Source organism: Ovis aries, chromosome 4, assembly GCF_016772045.2.
Source record: "Ovis aries strain OAR_USU_Benz2616 breed Rambouillet chromosome 4, ARS-UI_Ramb_v3.0, whole genome shotgun sequence".
NCBI lineage: Eukaryota > Metazoa > Chordata > Mammalia > Artiodactyla > Bovidae > Ovis > Ovis aries.
In genome coordinates this window covers 100,979,855-101,000,522 of record NC_056057.1, presented here as the reverse complement: position 1 = coordinate 101,000,522, position 20,668 = coordinate 100,979,855, and the positions used below count along the sequence as shown (strand labels likewise).

At 46.7% G+C, this 20,668-nt stretch overlaps 1 protein-coding gene across 1 annotated transcript; it reads left to right on the top strand.

Annotated features, from left to right (window-relative positions):
- Nucleotides 1–1,931: 1,931 nt before the first annotated feature.
- FAM180A (family with sequence similarity 180 member A) lies at nt 1,932–19,154 on the top strand. The gene is made up of 3 exons (XM_012177191.5): nt 1,932–2,237; nt 13,124–13,224; nt 14,724–19,154. The coding sequence occupies exons 1-3, from the start codon at nt 2,162–2,164 to the stop codon at nt 15,066–15,068; spliced, it is 522 nt and encodes a 173-aa protein (XP_012032581.1). The 5' UTR covers nt 1,932–2,161; the 3' UTR covers nt 15,069–19,154.
- The last annotated feature ends 1,514 nt before the right edge of the window (nt 19,155–20,668 follow it).

Below are 20,668 nucleotides of genomic sequence, written 5' to 3'. Positions count from 1 at the left end.
CAAAAGTGTGAAACATACATTGGCTTTCAAAGACTTGGTGTAAACAAAGGAATATAAAATATCTTCTTAAACTTGTGTTTATTACATGTAGAAATGATAATATTTTAGATATATTGGGTTAAATAAAATGTATTATGACAATTGATTTCCTATGCACTTTCTCAGCATGACTACTAGAACATTTTGAATTACATTTGTTTTTCAAATTCTATTTCCATTGGAGAGGGCAGTTCTAAATAGACCTCACAGTCTGCTGCGAGCATTAATTCAATAAATACAAGAAGGGCACCTAGCCCCGAGCCTGGAACAAAGTACCCAACAGCTAGTCTGAATGCTAGAAAAACCAGTGTTTTTCAAAAGCTATAGAGCCACGTTTCCTTTTTCAAGCAACTTCCTCTAACAGATTTTTTTAAGAAGCACTTCTGATTAAAACAAAGGGGTGTCCTCTCTAGTTGTCCATTCACCTTGGCCACCACCTCCACAGCTTAGAAATCCATGGGGTGAGATCAGCTACAACTGTGGCTAATTCATGTTGATGTATGGCAGAAATCAAGCCAAAACTGTAAAACAATCATGAATCAATTAAAAATAAATAAAAACAGTTTCTTAAAAAAATAAATAAATGTCCTGCAGGATTTCACATCACACGTCTGTAATTTCAGAGACGGTAAGAACGTGGTACTGGACAAAATCAAGGTGTCTGTGGCAGAACTTTCCAAATGGTCATGAAGAGTTTCCCTGGTGGTCCAGTGGTTAAGAATCAGCCTGCAAAGCAGGAGACACCAGTTTGATCCCTGGTCTGAGAAGATGCCACATAGGGCAGGGCCACTAAGCCAAAACTAGAGAAAGCCTCTGTGCAACAACCAAGACCCAGCACAGCCAAAAATAAACTAAAAAAAAATTTTTTTTAATGGTCACAGATCTTAAATGTTCTCACCACAAAAAGAGAAATGATGATTCGGTGATGTAAGTTGCTCGCTAAGGCTATGGTGGCAATCACGCTGCAAAAGAGAAGCATATCGAATCAACATGTTGGAGGACTTCCCTGGTGGTACAGTGACTAGGTAATCCACTTGCCAATGCAAGGGACATGGGCTCAACCCCTGATCCAGGAAGATTCCACATGCTGAGGTGAACCAAAGCCCCTGTGTCACAGCTGCTGAGCCTGTGCTCCACAAGAGAAGCCACCGCAATGAGAAGGCCAGGCACCGCAACAGAGTAGCCCCAGCTCACTGCAACTAGAGAGAGCCCACACAGCAATGAAGACCCAGTGAAACCAAAGGAGGGGGGAATTCAATGCGCTGTACACCTCAAACTTACTTACACAGTGTTATATGTCAAGGATATCTCAATAAAAATTAATCAAATGCCAAAAGTATGATCATGGAAAAACACTACTATTTTGCTTGGGAGAATCAAAGTGGTTTGGTACCATGTCTAGAGAGTCCAGAAATCGAGGTGTCGTGAATGCAAACGGGGTCACCTGTGGGCCCCTGGATCATCACCTGCCCACACAATAACCTACACACCACAGCAACTCTCTCCTGCTCCTCACGAGGACTAGCTCCACAGAAGGGTAACAGGGGACGCTCAGCCCAGACACCGCAATGACTCTGCTGTTCTGGGTTCAGTCGGTCCTGGTGTCTGCCAGGCAAGTCTCCCAGCTCTCGCTGTAGCTCTCGTCCCTGGCGCTGGTGTGAGTGTGTGTGTGTGTGTGTGTGTGTGTGTATACGGGGACAGCAGCCAGCTCTTTGCTGGGCTCTCTAACAAGTTCCGCGAGTCTGTTTGTTAAAGAAAAATTCCAGTGGGTGCATCCAACACATGGAACTCAAGAACAGAAATTATATTTATCCGCCCCACTGCCAAAGAGATCACATGCCCCGTGAGTCACTCCAGATGTGCTCAAAAACAGAGTCTCTCTGTGGAAGCCCAGTGCCCCAATCCCAGAGAGAGTAGGAGTAACAGAGGACCCACTCCTGTCCTCCCCGGGAGTAACCCCCGCTCCACCCTTGGGAGGCAGGAGAGGGCGTCTCTACACGTCTGAAGACGGAGGGGTGGTAAGAACATCACCACTGCCCTGGGAGGACCAGCACAGGCATACCTGTGGCTCCTGGGGTCCCCTTGGGTTCGAGGGCGACGTCTGACCTTTTTGGAGGAAAAGATGTGTTGGAAGACGTTGCTGCTTCTGCTGCTGTATTCCGATGCTCAGGCCACTCTGTCTCACAGGTGGACCAGGGGTGAGTTGTCTTTCCTTTATTTGTTTGATGCTTATGATTCTTTCTTGAATATCATTAGGAATCTGGAGGCGTGGAGGGAGCAGAAGGAAATTAGAAGCCCTGTGCCCTCCTTTGATCTCCTCTCTGTCAAATGCTTTATCCTTCTCAACAGGCTAGAAGGTGTTAGAAGGTGATGGGGGAAATGACACCCAAAAAAAATCAAAGCCACTGAGAAAATGGGATTGAGGTGGAGAGTGCAGAGAGCATCCCTTCCTGACAGGCTGGGGAGAAGGTCATCTTTGCTTCGTAGAATGTGGACAGACTCCTGCAAGTGCCCTGCAGGCTGCTACCAGCTGGGCAGGGTGTGGGGAGAGCAGGTGCCCAGGGCTGATGCTAATATGATGGCACTGGGGGTGCTGGCCGGCCAGAGTTCTGCTCCCTGGGGGACGTGGCGTGTCCACGTGGAGGGCTCCACACTGCTTCCTGAGCAGGAGTGGTCACACCTTTCCAGCTGGAGAGAGCTGGCCCAGCAACAGAAGAGGAATAGTAATCCCCTCAGCAACCTGGTGTCTGCCTGGCTGCTACTACCCCGGCCAGCCTCCCCCGGAAAGGAAGAAGCCCAGCAAGGCTTCTCCCCATGGCCGACTTCCTTCCCCTTGGGACGTGGCTCCTCAGACCTGGCCTGGCATCTTTTTCTGGTTCCCGTGGGCAGACACTGGCAGCACCTCCAGTCAACTAAGGTGTATCACTTAGGAAGCGAGGGGCCCATTGCGCTGACCACTGCATGCCAATCTGAACTGAAATCTTTCTGCTTCCTAAAGTCAATGAGATCTCTGCGCTGGAAAGAACTAAAAAAAGAAGTCAGGTTTGCTGGTATTCCCAGAGATCCAAAGTGAGGTGAAGACGGCACAGCAGCAAGGGGATGAGCTCCCTCTGGTTCTCAAGGAGAGAGTCAGGGAAGGAAGAAGCCGCCAGCTGGGGCACAGAGCAGCATGGAGCAGGTGGATCTGATATGGGGGAAAGCAAAAGTCAAGGCACTTATTAGGGTTCTTACTCCCTTACTTGTAAACCTGAGATTAGGGACTTGCCAATTCTCTATACTGGGCAGTGAAATGATTCTTGTCTAGGGGTCGCACAGAGTCGGACACGACTGAAGCAACTTAGCAGCAACAGCAGGGACAGATAATTAATGAAGCACTTTCCCTGTTTTTTTTTTTTTTTTTTCCTGGTAAACATCACCCTGTGCACACACACACACACACACACACACACACACACACACTTCCCTGCTCATCCTGTGCACAAATCTGGGGGGTAACACTTGGAAGCACAGAGCAAAGAGACCTCGGCGTTGTGATCTGTCGTTTAGCCCTGTGTGACACTGGGGCCTACCTTAATCTGCCTGTTAAAAAAGGATGATAATATCCACTCTTCCTAACACACAGGCTGTTAGAAAGCCAAATGAGATGGTTTGATTTTTTTTTTTACAAGTCTTATAAATACAATATAGCTGCATCATGAACTGCAAGGAACTCAAAAAATTTTAAGTTCTGCCTCTAATTGGCTGTGTGATGTCTGGCAAGTCTCTTGACCTCTCTGAGCTTTAGTTCATGAACAGATAACATATTAACAATAACAAAAAGTGACCCTCATTGCGTTGTTATGTGAGGGTCATATTCAAATATGTAAATAAAATGCTTCCTAGATAATGAGGAGCTATATCAAGGTCAACTATTACCTACCACTTAAAAAAATTTCGTTAAAGAAGGTGTGAGGTTCTCAACAGAAAACCTATAAGTTCTACAGCAACATCCAGAGAGCAGTTGCTCTGGCCCTCTCCTCACTCTTCCCGGGGGAAGGTCTCCCCCCCCCCCGCTCCCCCACCCCGTATCAATAATCTATATAAAGACACAAAGCCAACACAGCTGAAATGGAGGCCTCCATGAGGCCGCTGATACTAAGTGCTGGATTAGCGGTTCATGTCAGCGTTCGGAGCCAACAAATGATATGGGAGCCCTTCCAACCAGCATCAAGTCTTCCACGTGGTTGATTTTTTAAAATTCATTTCAACATTTTGTCTAATCATGAAAATAATCCACAGTTGTCATTTTTTTTAAGATGGAATGGGAGTCACACCCAAAGAAAACCAATTTTTCCAAACGCATAAACAGTCCCTTTCACTTTCATCCTTACCCCAGCCCCACCCCCGCCTCCACCGCCAGGCCTAATTCAGAAGAATTCCCTATGGAAAGAGTCGGAGGGCAACTTCTCCCTACAAATCCTCCTCCCCCCATCCCACAGCACCACACCAGCCTCCACCCTCCCCCTCCGCCTGGCCCCTCGGGTGAAAGTGGGGAAATAAACCCAACAGGAATACACCCTGAGGCAGGACATCTTTTTTCCCCTCCCATTCTCCCAGCCTCTCCCTCAGACGCGCTCTCTAGGATTCCGCCCTGGGAGGTGGCTCCCTGGGCCAGCACGGCTGCTCCAGCCTCACCGACTGGATTAAGATTAAATGACTCACCTGTGGTTAGCGAGGCCTCCTGGAAGTGGACACACCTGGCCGGAGTCGCCGTCCCACCCGATCCTGCCAGCGCACCACTTGAGGGACCGCAGGGAACCTAGCCAGTCTTAAAACACAGAAAGATGCATGAATTCCTATAAATATTTAATTTTTACTCCATATACATGTTATTTCTTTTTAAAGTAGTTTCATAAGGAAGGTGGCTCTCCAGTGCCATTTTCAGGTGTCCAGCTCAGTGTCTTGTGTGTTTTCAATCATGAATGTTCCGTGGAGCGAAGGGCCCCAGGTAGGGACTGACTCACTGGTCCAGCATGACTGAGCAGCCACTTTGCTGCTTGTCACTGCGTTTATGCGGCTGTTGTTCTGAACACTAACAGGAAAACTGGAGGAAGGGAAGAAGTTAACAAATCCCCAGATCCCTCCGTTGAAAGCCTAGAGCTCAACCTCACTCCTGCGCTCAGTTTCTAGCAGCAGATCCTTGCTGTCCTCATCCTCGCCTCTCCACCCCTTCCAGGTGCTCCCAGCATGCCCTGACTCCACTTGGGCGGTGGGGCTCCCCTTGGGCGGTGGGGCTCCCCTTGGGTGGTGGCATGTTCTGGCCAAGGGGAGCTGACTCACATCAGCCCTTTCAGAATCACTCCAGGAAGATGCCCAGCACAAGGGACTAAGATTCTGGCTTCTTCAGAATGGCACTGTGTTTCTAAAGGCAAGGGTTCCCAGCCACCCTCTGCCCCCCATCTAATGCCTGATGATCTGAGGTGGAGCCGATGTAATAATAGAAATAAAGTGCACAATAAATGTAATGCACTTGAATCATCTTGAAGCCATCCCCCGCCCCAGTCCATGAAAAAATTGTCTTCCACGAAACCAATCCGTAGTACCAAAAAGATTGGGGACTGCTGTCTGAAGGGCTGGCCCAGGAGCCAAAAAGTAAATGACATCAGTATGATTTGGCAAAAGAGCTTTTATAAATGAGGGCTTTTCCTTTCCACATCCATGGCTGTTTCCATAGAGTTGCTTCAACTGATTCATTGGAAATATGGTTTTATTTCGGCTTGATATGGTCTACCTTTTGAGTCCTTTCCAACAAGTTCTTTGGCACAGATGCTGTACACAGTTACACAGAAGCCATAGTCTTAATACTGTTCTGTTTGTTTGCTTTTTTAACCTATTTGAGAGATGGGAGGGAAGAAGAGATTTCTGCCACAAGTTATAAAAGTCAACGAGAAGATCAGGCTCAAAGCAAAAATAGGCTCTCCCATTTAGACAGGCTTCTGTTTGCATGTCTGGGCAAGAAAGCCTGAAGGAGCTAAGGCATAGAGAGCAAGACAGGTGCCAGGCATGACTGAAATAATTAAAAGTAGCTTCTCTGGTGTGAAGAAAAGGGAACCCTTCTTCGCTGTTGGTAGGAATGTAAGTTAGTGCAGCCACTATGGAGAACAGTATGGAGGTCCCTCAAAAAATTAAAAATAGAGCTACCATATGATCCAGCAATCCCACCTCTGAGTACATATCTGAAGAAAACTCTAGTTCCAAAAAATACATGCACCTCAATGTTCACGGCAGCACTATTCACAATAGCCAAGACATGGAAGCACCTAGGTGTCCATTGACAGAAAATGGATAAAGAAGATACGGTACCTATATACAATGGAATACTGCTGCTGCTGCTAAGTCGCTTCAGTCGTGTCCGACTCTGTGCGACTCAGCCGTAAAAATGAAATAATGCCATTTGCAGCAACATGGATGGACCTAGAGGTTATTGTAGTAAGTAAAGTCAGACAGAGAAAGACAGATATCATAGGATACCACTTATATGTGAAATCTAAAATATGATACAAATGAACTTGTTTACAAAACAGAAACAGACACAGGAAACAAACATGCAGTTACTAAAGGAGAAAACGGGTGGGAGGGGGATGAATTAAAAATTTGGGATTAGCAGATACAAACTACTATATATAACATAGATAAAAATAAGGACTTACTGTATAGCACCGGGAACCATATTCAACATCTTACATAACCTATAATGGAAAAGAATCCATATATTTATATGTGTGCACTCAGGTGCTTAGGCATGTCTGACTCTTTGCAATCCCACGGACAAAAGCCCACAAGGCTCTTCTGTCCATGGCATTTTCCAGGCAAGAATACAGGAGTGGGCTGCCATTTCCTACATCTGAAGATTTTTGGCTTTTACTCGCAGGGAGACGAGAAGTCACAGAAGCTTCCTGGCAGAAGACTGATATCATGGAACCTGTGTTTTCACAGAATTGCTCTAGTTGCTTTGTTAAGAATACAATGAGGTGGATTTCCTTCCAGTGGTTAAGACTCATTGCTTCCTTTGCAGGGAGCATGGGTTCCATGCCTGGTAGGCAAACTAAGATCCCTCCCTGTGTGGCATGGTCAAAAAAAAAAAAAAAAGAATGCAATGAGGATGATGATGGCCGCCAAGGATAGAAGCAGAGCACTATTAGGAGAAATGTTCAAGGTTTAGACGCCTGGAGGTTAGCAGGGATGTGGTAAGAAGTAGCCAGATCCCACGTATGTTCTGAAGGTAAAGCCAACGAGATTTGCTGATTTGTTGGGTGTGAAATGTGAAAGAGAAAAGGCAAAGATGACTCACGACTCCTAGGTTTTGGCTTGAGCAGCTGCGAGAGATGGAAAGACAGCAGGCAAGGAGGGGGAAGAGGAACAGGTGCGAGGGGTGGTGGGGACTGGCATTGGGTCAGGATCAGGAAAGACAACTGTTACAAATCCAAAAGGAGATTCCCATTGGCAGGTGGGTATCTAGAAATCTGACCTGGAAATACAAAGCAGACGATCAGTTCGAAAGTCAGGGTGGTGAGGAGAGAGGAGTCACGCACCCTGACACAGGCTGAGGCCAGGAGTCAGCAATACGAAGAGATGGATGAGGAGCAAGAGCGGCTGGCAAGGGAGGATTTTTTTTTTTTTTTTAAGAAGCAGCAAGCAGCAATGTGTTTTCATGCCAGTTTGAAAAATCAGTAGAGAAGGGAAAACTAATGACGTGGGAGAGAAAGGTGGAAAGGTGAGTGAGTCTTTATTGGAGACCTGGTCCAAGGCTCTAGATGAGAGCAGGGAAAGAATAACAGAAGGGAAGTCAGAGGATCCGGGCAAGAGGTGGGTAACTGGTGTCAGGAAAAAGGAGGAGGTGTGGAATCATCTATTTCATGCTGAAATAGAGAGGAATCAGGAAACGTGAGTAACGCTTAGGCAGCATTTCAGGCCCCTCCTGAGACTGTTGTTGTTCAATCGCTCAGTCGTGTCTGACTCTTTGAGACCGCACGGACTGTAGCATACCAGGCTTCCCTGTCCTTCACTATTTCCGGGAGTTTGCTCAAATCCATATCCATTGAGTCAGTGATGCCATCTAACCATCTCATCCTCTGCCAGCCCCTTCTCCTCCTGCCTTCAGTGTCTCCCAGGATAAGGATCTTTTCCAATGAGTCAGCTCTTCACATCAGGTGGCCAAAGTATTGGAGCTTCAGCTTCAGCATCAGTCCTTCAGTGAATATTCAGGACTGATTTCCTTTAGGATTGATTGGGTTGACCTCCTTGCTGTCCAAGGGACTCTCAAGAGTCTTCTCCAACACCACAGTTCAAAAGCATCACTTTTTTGGCACTCAGCCTTCCTTATGGTCCAACTCACAACCATACATGACTACTGAAAAAGCCACAGCTTTGACTATACATACCTTTGTTGGCAAAGTGATGTCTGTTTTTGAATATGCTGTCACAACTTTCCTTCCAGGGAGAGTCTTTTAAATCCATGACTGCAGTCACTGTTTGCAGTGATTTTGGAGCCCAAGGAAATAAAATAACTTTGCATAACACATTATAAATCAAAGTTAGAGATTTGTTTTAAAAACATGTGTGATTCATTTAAGCGTATGTTTTACACCATATATATTCATTCATTTCTAATTAACTATATCCGTCCTGTAGGACCTCCCTGGTGACTCAGACCAGGATCTGCCTGTAATGTAGGAGACCCGGGTTCAATCCCTGGGTCAGAAGATGCCCTGGAGAAGGGAATGGCTACCCACTCCAGTATTCTTGCCTGGAGAATTCCATGGATGGAGGAGCCTGGCGGCCTACAATCCATGGGGTTGAAAAGAGTCAGACATGATTGAGCGACTAACACAGACACACACACACACATGAGCACACATAACACACCCTGTCAGTGAGATTGGAGGAGTTTTTGTTCATCTGATTTTTGGTTTTGATTTGTTATTATTAATTCTTAGTTTGTATTGAGTAGAGTTGATAAACAGTGTTTTATTAGTTTCAGTACAGCAACCTGATTCAGTTATACATGTATCTATTCTTCAACTTTTTTTCTTATTTAGGTTCTTACAGAGTAGTGAGCAGAGTTTCCTGTGCTATACAATATGTCCTTGTTGGTTATCTATTTTAAATATAGCAGTGTTGGGTTTTGAAGCCCATGAGACCTGGATTTTAATCTCAGTCTTTATTACAAACCAGTTGGGTGGCCGAAGGCAAGTTTCTTAGCCTCCAAGTTTCTTCATCTATAAAATGGAATGTGAACCCTTACCTCACAAGGTACAAAAAGCCCCCTGCCCCACACGCACCGTCAAGCAGCCACAGCAACCTGAGGGGTACGTGCAGAGGCAGGGGATGGGAGGAGTGGGGGAGGGTCCATCTTTGAGATTCCTGTGCTCCCCACACAGACTTTCTGAAGCAATAACCAGCCCCAGTCCAGAGGCTGACCTTATTTCTAACAATCTTCCCTGAACTGTTATTATTTTAAAAACTTTAAGAATAAGGGCTACTGGAAACAATGTTTCCATTATTAAACACAGCTTTCATCAGGAAGCCTTTTCTTCCCGACTCTTGAGAATTAGTGGTCCACCAGAGTGTCTGCACCTTAAAGGAAGTGACTGTTCCCGGGGAAACAATTGAGTGAAGAAAGTGCAGGTCTGAATAACTTTAGGGCCCATGCTGGGACCTTGTTCCCTTCTCTGCCCTTCCCCTGCTGCTGAGTGATTTTTTTTTTTTTAAGAGAACAAGACCTTTCATTTCACAATCACAGAGAAGACATAAAGAAGTTGCTCTCAGATCCTACCTTGAAAAGGGGTTTCATGGTCAGAAGAAGACATAGCCCACATCTGTCCCTCCTCCCGCCAAGGAAAGTGCACCCCTCCTTGTGTCTCCATCTCTGTATCCAAGAACACAAGGGAATTGGTCTCTTCAGTTCAGTTCAGTTGCTCAGTCGTGTCCGACTCTTTGTGACCCCATGGACTGCCAGGCCTCCCCATCCATCACCAACTCCCAGAGTTTACTCAAACTCACGTCCATTGAGTCAGTGATGCCATCCAACCATCTCATCCTCTGTGGTCCCCTTCTCCTCCCACCTTCAATCTTTCCCAGCATCGGGGTCTTTTCAAATGAATCAGTTCTTTATATCAGGTAGCCAGTATTGGAGTTTCAGCTTCAGCTTCAGTCCTTCCAATGAATATTGAGGACTGATTTCCTTTAGGATGTCTCTTTCACCTCTTCAGATGCCCGCATAAGGCCCCGTCAGATGGAAGCAGCTCTCAACTCTAGCAGTGCACCCGCTGCTTGGCAGTGGGTCTGGATAACACAGTGGTTACAGACCCTGCGTGCCTGTTGGAACACCTAGGAGCTGTCAGGAGTCCCGACGCCTACATCCATCCACCCCAGAGATGCCTGTGAACTGGCCTGGGAGGAAATTAGGGGCATTTAGGCCTTTAAAGTTCCCAGATGATTCTAAGGCATGGTCAAAGTTGAGAAACCCAGGGCTAAACTGCGAGTGGCCACTCAGCCTGGCCAGCTCCTTCTACACAGCCTTCAGTCAAGCACCGTCTGATTCTCAACCCAGGCTGCCATTCAAAGCACCTAGAAAGCTTTCAAAAAGTTGACTATCCCAGTCACACCCTAGTCACTTCAATCAGAACTTCTCTGAGTGCCCTGGGTGACTCTCACGTGGGGTCAAGGCTGCAAACACGTGGAGTAGATGCCTTGTCCTCTTTGGCTCCACAGGCAGAGAGGCTGCAAGTGAGCAGAGGCTCACTCAAGCCCTAAAATCTATGCTTCTGTGGGAAAGGGGCACTTTTCTGGTAAAGAGAAAAATTCTGCCAAAATTCTGGGCAAGGAACTACTGTTCTGGAGTTCATAGGCTCCGTCCCCCAAGGTGGTCTGGGGAAGTAGGGCGGTCCCTCTGCCCGCCCAGGTCCTCCTCAACGTAAGGATCCAGTCTGTCAGCATCCGCATCTTGTGTGCACCCTGAAAGCCTGCCAGGTTCTCTGCCGGGCAGACAGAAGTCTGAAAGCGTATTTATCCAAGCTCCTGAGGAACTTGTGGGCTAGATAATAAATGGATTACAGAGATGGCAGTATTACAGCAATTCTACAGCCAGGCAGTTTTTTCCAGGAGGTTAGGATCCTACCAGTGAGCTTTTCAGGAAATGTCCTTTACATCAAAGATGTTTCACTGTTATCACTTCTGATAGAAATCCTTCTAAATGCTTATGCAGTTCCCTTCTTCAACACTGTACTCTGGACATCACTGGACCCTTCCCTGGTGGTCCAAGGTCACCATATTCAAGAAACAGAGCGATCATGTATAATTATAGCAAACTTCGGGGAATGAACCTTCCCTTGAAGTCTCACCTGTTTTTATAGTTACTTGCCCAGTTTTCTGGTAGATCACAACCAAGTGTCTCGAAGAAGTGGCCCATTTTTGTTACAGCTGGCAGTGGGCTTGCCAATCCTTTCTGCACCATGTCTTGGGACATGCAGGGGCTGCGAGGGTGGATGGGGCCACCTGCTACTAGCCTGATGGGTCCAGGAGAAGGGCAGTCTCTAATGACTATTCCTACAGCGGGCTTCTCGTGTGGCTCAGTGGTAAAGGATTCACCTGCCAATGCAGGAAATGTGGGTTCGATCCCTGGGTCAGTAAGAGAAGGAAATGGCAACCCACTCCAGTATTCTTCCCTGGGAAATCCCATGGACAGAGGAGCCTGGCAGGCTCTAATCCATGGGGTCACAAAGAGCTGGACACGACTTAGTGACTAAACAGCAACAACAGTTCCTATAATATTCTGTCTTCTCTTTCTCGTGTCCTCTGTCAGCTCCTCATTCTTGGTCCTCTTTGCCTCTAGCACTTCGTCCATCTTCTCCCAGCTACTCCATCTCTATCCAGCCACTGAGGAACTCCTGTGTCAAGTCACTGGTTTTATATCCAATGCGTTTCTGAGTCAAGCCCTTGGCGCCACACCCCCCCAGAGCCAGTGTCAGGGGCTGTGCAGCTCTCTTCCTACACGTCGTCACCTGTGCTTCGATTCTTGGCAGCCCTACTCCGGGCGGCAGGGGAATGAGCCAGAAGTCTGAGTCTCTGGTTCAAGGGGTTGTCAATAAACACAAACCAGTACACTCCATTCTGTAAAGTGCTGAAATGTGCAGTGTTAGTAGGGAACAGTAGTGTTAGGGAGTTGTTTGTTGAATTGGGGTGGGGCATTGGGGGGTGGGGTCAATTGTTTGCTCATCTCTTTTTTTATTTGTATTGAAATATAGTTGATTTCTAATGTGTTAGTTTCAGGTGTACAGCCAAGTGACTCAGTTATACATATTGAGATTCTTTTTCTAGATCCTTTTCCATTACATGTTATAAGAAGATATTGGGTAGAGTCCCCTGTGCTATCCAATAGGTCCTTGTTGCTTATCTATTCCATATATAATAGTTTGCCTCTACTAATCCCAAACACCTAATTTACCACCCCCCCTCCACCTTTGGTAACCATAGGTTTGTTTTCTGTGTCTGTGAGTCTATTTCCATTTTGTAAATAAGTTTCATTTTATTTTAGATTCCATATATAAGCAATATCATATGTGTTTTCCTCTGACTTACTTCCCTTAGCCTGATCATCTCTAGTTGCACCCCTGTTGCAGCAAATGGCATTGTTTCATTCTTTTTGATAGCTGAGTAACATCCCATTGTTTCTGTATACATACCACTTCTTTATCCATTCATCTGTCAATGAACACTTAGGTTGCTTCCATGTCTTAAATACTATACATGTTTTTGTTCTAACATAAAGGTCCATGGTGATTCATACTCCTTAGACATACATATTTTTCAAAACTTTCTGAAATTATTCTGATAAGAAGCCAGGTTTGAAATTATTGGTGTGAAATAGTAACCTCTGATATGCCTGGGACTCTCTGGGACACACCAGGGCGGTCTGTCACTTCCCCTCTGCATCCACCACCACTCAGAGTCACTCTCAAGAGTGGCTGGCTGACCTTGGAGCTCACCCCTGGGGAAAAGCCGGTGCACACAGCAAGCTCTCACGCTCACTCTTAACTTCTTGCAGCCGTGCTCTTCCCTGCCGCCTACCGGCCAAAGAGATCCTCAACGCTGCCCTTGAACCCGGTCCTGCAGAGCTCCCTGGAGGAAGTAGAACTGCTCTATGAGGTAGGCAGAGGGCAGAGTGGGCAACTCAAGCCACGGAGAAGGCATTGCTCCTTCTCTGTGGTTTTTGGAGGAGTGACCTGAACCCCTGACAGTGGGTGGCCTCTGCTGCCTGGGGAACCAGACTGGACTTGTGTGTGGAGGTCCCAGAATCCTGCCCACCTCAAAGGCAAGTGGTCTTCGTACCCCTCTCCTGTCCCACCTGTCATCCCAGGGATGGACAACATTAGGAATTCAGTGGAGGCAAAATTAGAGATTTATACTGGGCTCAGAGGTGCCCCTACCAGCACCTAAGCAGCAGAACAGGGCAGTCTGCCCCGGCCAGGGCTTTAAGCCAGGATGGGTCAGCAGCATCCAGACAATGCCACACCTGTTGTCTGAGTGGAGCCGAGTCTCGGTAACCTCACACAGGGAGAGCCCCATTTTCAAGTCTGGGGCCACCCCAAAGGCTCTCTTCCTCTGCCTCTCACACCTCTGGAACCACGACCCCATTTCTCCTCCAGACCAGGGTGAATTTCCCAAGGCCCTGCAGTCTGGTTTAGTGATGAAGATGCAGGCTCAAGATCTGAGCTTTAGTTCCGCTTCTTCCACCCATTGGCCACATAGCCTTACACAAGCCACCATGTCTCTCTGGACCCGAGTCTCCTCAGCTGTTAAACAAAGGGCTCCAGTGATCACCCAAGTTCCCCTCCTGCCTTGAGGTCCTCAAGGACTAGAACTGTCTGGCTGAGAAGGAGACAGCCTGCCGCAGCCACGTGGCTGAGCCAGGCAGCAGATTTCAAACACTGCCTCGGGGAACAAACTGGAAAATGCATAGCCTTTGCCAAGTCATGAACATGGGAGTCTGAGGAACAGATCTGCTTTAGGAAGATAACAGACAGTAGCATGGAAAATGGGTCAGACCTGGGGAAAGCCAGAGACAGGGGGAAGAGTCAGGACTTGTTAGATTCCTGATATGAGCCTGGCACAGAGCAAATGACAGACCTTACCCCTACCCTTAAAGAACAGGTAAGAAACGAGGACAGATCTCTGTGGCCCACTTAATTCGTAGGACAATTCTCTGTATCCTTCAAATTCCCAGATTCTGCTTTTAAAGTATCCAAAACAGTCAGTTTGTGCTGTAGAAGATTTTTGGTTGGCGGGAGGGAGAAATGAGAGAAGGGGGTGACTTGGGACACTGGAAACAACAGTCACTTAACAGTGGTTTTGAACCAGGCACAGTGTTAGATGCCGCCCATATTTGTCTTACTCCTCACACTATCCCAGTGAAGTGTTGTTGTTAACCACATCACAGAGGGATAAAACCAAGCTGAGAGAAGTAAAGTAACTCATCCAAGGTTACACAGTGGGAAAGCCAGACCCGGGACCCAGGTCTCTTGATTCCGAAGCTCTTTGTGAGCCACCTCCCTTACATGAACGCATGTGATCATGACTCTGGTGATGCTATGTCCTCAATGACCATGGGTGCCTCATGCCTTTCCACACCCCGTGTTTCTCCCCAGTTCCTGCTGGCCGAACTTGAGATCAGCCCTGACCTGAAGATCTCCATCAAGGACGAGGAGCTGGCCTCCCTGCGGAAGGCCTCGGACTTCCGCGCCATCTGCAATGACGTGATCCCCAAGAGCATCCCCGACATCCGGCGGCTTAGTGCCAGCCTCTCCAGCCGCCCGGGCATCCTCAAGAAAGAGGACTTCGAAAGGACAGCGCTGACCCTAGCCTACACGGCCTACCGCACGGCCTTGTCCCAAGGGTATCAGAAGGACGTCTGGGCCCAGTCCCTCCTCAGCCTCTTTCGTGCCTTGAGGCATGACTTGATGCGGTCCTCAGGTCCGAGAGCATCTCCCTGAGGGACTGGCCCGCACCAGGGCCACGGAGCGGGGACCAGCATACAGCAATCCAGAAATTCCTCATTCTCGACTCCATTTACAGAGACCAGGCACAGAATACACACTGCCAGCTCAGAGCTGCAGAGATCAAATAAGGAGCCCTGCTGCTCTTTGCCCCTTGTAACTTCTTGATAAGCGAAAGATTGTGATTTATACCATAATGTGACCTGAGATGGAGAAAAGGGCTGCGATGGTAATTCAAGACGCCTCCAGAGGGTGAATGGTTGGCCTGGTGCATCGCAGCAGTCTAACATAGGCTTTAGCACTGACTGCCCGTGACACAAACACCCAGGAGTGAGGAAAGAGACAGGAGAGACATCATAAAAGTTTGGGCATGACAGGAAGGTGGGGGGTGGGGGACAGATTTCTTTGGCCCTAAGAGATCAGGGTGCTGGATTGAATGAACGTCTTTCCAAAGTTCTGTAATAAGATATAAAGAAACTAGTGTGTGTGTGTGTGTGTGTGTGTGTGTAAAGTCGCTTTAGTCATGTCTGACTCTGTGATCCCATGGACTGTAACACGCCAGCCTTCTATGTCTATAGGAGTCTCCAGGCAAGAATACTGGAGTGGGTTGCCGGGCCCTACTTCAGGGGCTCTTCCCGACCCCGGGATCTGAACCCGCCTTTCCTGTGTCTCCTGCACTGGCAGGCGGGCTCCTTACTGCTAGTGCCACCTGGGAAGCCCTAAAGAAACTGAAGCCATAGCCAAATAAATATATTGTTAACCAAGGGCCCACTCCTCAACTTTTTCAAAAGTCCCCAAGAAGAATCAGTCAGAAAATCAGTTATGACTTATATACCAAGCTGCTTCTTTCCTGAAGGCTGGTCTAATTTAGCAGAGAAATATGAAGGAGGCCCAAAGAAATGCTACTGTCATGCCTTGCCTTTTGAACAGAGAAGTCAAGCTAACGCAGAGAGGGTCATCCTGACAAGAGAGGTGGCACCCATGCCCTGGTCTGTCTATTCTAATGCTAAAATTATTGAGCATCCTCAGAGAATTAAGTGCACCAAATAAAAGTGATTTTCAGATGACAAAATTTTACCCCCTCAAATGCCAAATCTTTCATTTCAGAATTATTGACTTGATATATTTTAAATTATACATATGAAATGCCTTACATTTTTATTTAGTATCTTGGAGACATCCTAGTGTAGGAGTTAGATAAGATCTAAGATCCCTCTCCTTCTCAAATTTCCACCGTCATTTAACTAACTATGAAATGTTACCTGGACCTGTGTTGTCAGTCTGCTGGACTGCTTGTATCAACCCTGAAAGTTCCCAGGCTTTGTTAACTCTGAATCTGGTATATTTCTGCAGCCTTCCTCAGAGTCAGGCTATAAGAGCACACTTTCCTCTGCTACCAACATGACTTGACCTTTGTAATTTGTTCTTTCTAACTGGCCATGGCCTGAAAGATAAGATAGCAAGTCTTTTTAGCATTCTATGTTAAAGAAGAGTTAATCCATGAAGGTCCCTGACAGAAGTAAATCACCTCAGTTCTAATTAAGATTCCTCACCAGCTCAGAGATGTTTCCAGCTTCTCCAATCCAAGGTTTACGACTGGGTTCGAGAGGCTAAATTGCAAGAAGTCTAATCTCTGAATAAGCGAGGACTCACTGAGCTAAATCTGATTCTGAAATGGGTTTTTAACAATTGTCGTTTAATGATGATGAAAGCTGGTCTCGACTTCTTTAAAATCTTTGACTAAGGGAGCTTTACCTAGCAGTACAAGCTGCAGGATCTTTTGAAGAAATATCAGGATGAAGAAATAGGTGTTTATCATCAAAGAACAGTCTCACTTTGCATCCTCACTCTCAGGCTCAGAAGACTAACCAGCCAGTCTCTCATTCTCATTCCCCAGTTACACCTCTTGTACACCCCTCAGATACAGACTCTGATATATGCCTTTCCATTCCATTTCTTCCTAAGATCACATGTTCTCTTTGACATCATCGCTCCACTTGTCTCTTTGTGGTCATCGCTGTCTCTGCTGCTCTGTCTTTGGGTCCGATTCTGATATCTCTATATCCATTGCTCAAGGCACATCTTGATTTCTTCCGGCTAACCTCTCACTGTCTCTGCCTGGCTCTTTCTGATGCTCACTGTCTCCTTCAGAGATTGTTGTCTGAATAAAACAAAGGCAAAACAAAGGTACAGACAAGTTTGGGATTGCCCAGAAAGCAGATTAGCCTCACAGCCTACCTTCAGTGTTGGGGCTTTGCCCTCATGAGGGTTGGGGAGGGGTCAGCTGAGGCCTCAGTCCCTGGACACTGGGTAATAGTCTGACAGAGTCCTGCATCTGCTCTAGGGCTCCACGGCTATCAGAACGGATCTAAGAGCTTTCCTCAGTCACCAAGCAGAAAGGCCCACACTTGGTGTCCCTGAGCACCATGTGAGGATACTCACAGCTGCTCCCAAGGGCAGGAGATCCCTGGATAGGAGAGGGTTGTTCTCAGGACTGGTGATAGCAGTGGCAGCTCATTCATTCACCCTGCCACAAATAAATTACAGGCACTTTTGTACTGATAATCGAGTCCAAACTTACGTGGCAGTCAACTGGAAAAAAAAAAAAAAAGAACCAGAAGGACACAACCTTTTTAAAGACAAATGAAATTTTCATTTTTGTTACTAGATGTGTGCGTCTGACTCTTTGCGACCCTATGGACATTAACCCTGCAGGCTCCTCTGTCCATGGGATTATCCAGGCAAGAATACTGGAGTGGGTTGCCATGCCTTCCTTCAGGGGATCTTCCCAACCCAAGGATCAAACCCACATCTCCTGCAGCTCCTGCATTTCAGGTGGATTCTTTACCACCGAGCCACCAGAGAAGCCAGTTATACTGGATATTTAAATGCTATTTTAGTCTGAATACAAATTGTTTACCCACAAAGAGTTTTCCAGCAATGACTTCATTCATAAACAAAATCAAATATTCTGCTCAACACACACCACCCCAAATCGCGACTCTTTTCCCAGAGAGCAGTGAAGGAGTAGCCTGGACAGCAATGGACTCTCCCATTTTGTCTCATGAATGCCACACTGTACGCACCACAGTCTCAACCAGACACATTTTGTCACATTCACTCAAAGCATAATTCAGAGTGTGACATCAGCGGAAACTTGCCTGTGACTCAGTGGAACCCTTCTGCCATTTCTAGACGCTGGGTCATTGTAGCATCTAAAAATCCTGGAAGTTTCTTCTATAGTTGGCATTCTCGTGGCTACCTCTGGTGTCCCTCAAGGACACTGAAAAACATCTGTAGGCTGAAACTTCCATTGCTCTGTCCTCTCACCTGGAATCTAACTAAAGGAGAAGCACATAAGTAGTGAATCAGAAGATATTTCCACAGGGCGTGCATGCATGTTAGGTCTCTTCAGTTGTGTCTGACTCTTTGAGACCTCGTGAACTGCAGCCCACCAGGCTCCTCTGTCCATGGGATTCTCCAGGCAAGAATACTGGAGTGGGTTGCCATGCCCTCCTCCAGGAGATCTTCTGGACCCAGGGATCGAATCCGTGTCTCTTGTGTCTCCTGCATTGGCAGGCGAGCTCTTTACCTGGGAAGCAGGGCGCTGATCTAAAATTAAATGCTTGTTAAATGGTGCTCCTTACTTCCGTAACCCATTTTAATGTCTTTTTTTTTTTATTGTGGTTATAAAACATGTCATATGAAATTTACCATTTGAACCAAACCATTTCTAGGAATACAGGTACAGAACAGTTAACTACAGGCACACTGCTGTGTGAAAGATCTCTAGAACCTATTCATGTTGCAAAAACAATACCTATGAAATGACATTCCACTTTGCCCTCTCCTCATGACCCCTGGTAACTACCATTCAACTTTCTAATTGTTAGACTACTTTTGATACCTCCTTCCATATAAATGGAATTTGTCTTATATTTCTGAAGCAATGTGTAAAATTTCCTTAAGAAAATGTTTTGTCTGAAAAAATGGAGAGTCCTGAAGGAGAACTACTGGTATGACCATGTCACATAATTTTATTTAACAAATATCCACTTATGTTGTAATAAAAATGTCATGATCGAGTTTCCAGGCTCAGTGGAATCCTTGTTATCTCAGATTATCTCACCAAAGAATTTGAAGTGGCTCATGGGTTTAACATCAAATGTTGACTTCCACAGCCGTCTGCATCCACTCTCTTTAATGTTTGCCACCAAAACATCACACACGTGTTACTGTTCTTCCTGAGTTTCAAAATCATCACCCCAAAATGAGGTTTGAATGTAGTAAATATGACAGCCAGTCTTTAATAAGCATTTAAAGAGATGAGTCATAGTAGCTCATCCTCCAGTGGCAAGACAATTTCAAACCAGGTCACCCACAGCTGCTCCTGCTTTAGGGGTCAAGAAGAACTGGTTTTCAAGACTCACCTTTCCAGATTCACTTCACCTTTAGCCTGGGGATTATTTTCAACTGGCATAGCTGCAGGCCTTAGAATGCCATTTTTGGGTTCTGTGAATTCAAGAACATGAATTTCACAACCTTTGACTTCCCCGCAGCACCTCTCAGATCAAGGCAATGCTGCCAAAGACCACCAATGATAAAAGTGTGGGTGCTTTCTCTCTCTCTCTCTTTCTTCCTTGCCCCATATCCACATGACCTTTCTGAGAAAAGAGAAACACTTCTATAAGGAGCAGAAAGTGTCCAAAGGCTGCAAAGGCCCTATTCTTGAAGCCATCCATTTTTTTCTGCCCTCCCACCTCCTCCTTGCACACCAGTCAAAGGAAGCCTTCGGCTTCTATTTTGGTAAAGAGCCTCAGAGAGGAGCATTTGAACACCTACTCCAGCCAGAAGGACCAAGGACATACTCCAAATGCCTCTGAAATAAAACTGGTGTCTAGACTTTTCCAGAGAGGCAGTACCCTTCCCACTCTCCCTAAAAGGTCTGTGGTCTTTCTGAGAGGCTAACGTCCTCTGCTGACTCAGATGCTTTGTATTCACCTGGGCGCTGAAGCAAATGGTCTTTGCCACCAGGGAAATCTGAAATACTTAATGTTGTACAGTGGTGGTGGTGGGTGGCTTAGTTGTTAAGTTGTGTCGGACTCTTTGCGACCTCGTGGACTGTAGCCAGCCAGGCTCCTCCTGGAATTCTCCAGGCAAGAATACTGGAGTGGGTTGCTATGCCCTCCTCCAGGGGATCTTCCCAACTCAGGGATCAAACTCGCATTTCCTGCATCTTCTCCGTTTCAGGCACATTCTTTACCACTGAGCCACCAGAGAAGCCTCTTGATGTTGTATCCTCTGGGGCAAATGTCTCCAGGGTTGATGTTTCATTTTCTCCCTGCTACCAGACATATCTTCCTGAGGACTAGGTCAGCAAGTGGCCCTCAAAGAGAAAGCTCAGTGTCTTATGCTTTGCATCGTTAAAGCAGTGTGTGGGGAGGTGGGATTATGTTTACCGTGATGGTCATCACTCCAGCTCCTAGCATGTCTGAGGAACAAAAATAAGCTTTGCAAGTTTCTTGGGTTCTGCGGAATCAGCAGGCCCCTGCTGGGACCAATCCCGAACCACCTTTGGAAGAGATACTGACTCATTC

Excerpts from the sequence above, each read along its gene's own strand:
- FAM180A (XM_012177191.5), top strand. The coding sequence starts at position 2,162 with ATGTGTTGGAAGACGTTGCTGCTTCTGCTGCTGTATTCCGATGCTCAG. Across the intron at positions 2,238-13,123 it reads GTCTCACAGGTGGACCAGGG|CCGTGCTCTTCCCTGCCGCC; the intron begins GTGAGTTGTCTT and ends AACTTCTTGCAG. Across the intron at positions 13,225-14,723 it reads AAGTAGAACTGCTCTATGAG|TTCCTGCTGGCCGAACTTGA; the intron begins GTAGGCAGAGGG and ends GTTTCTCCCCAG.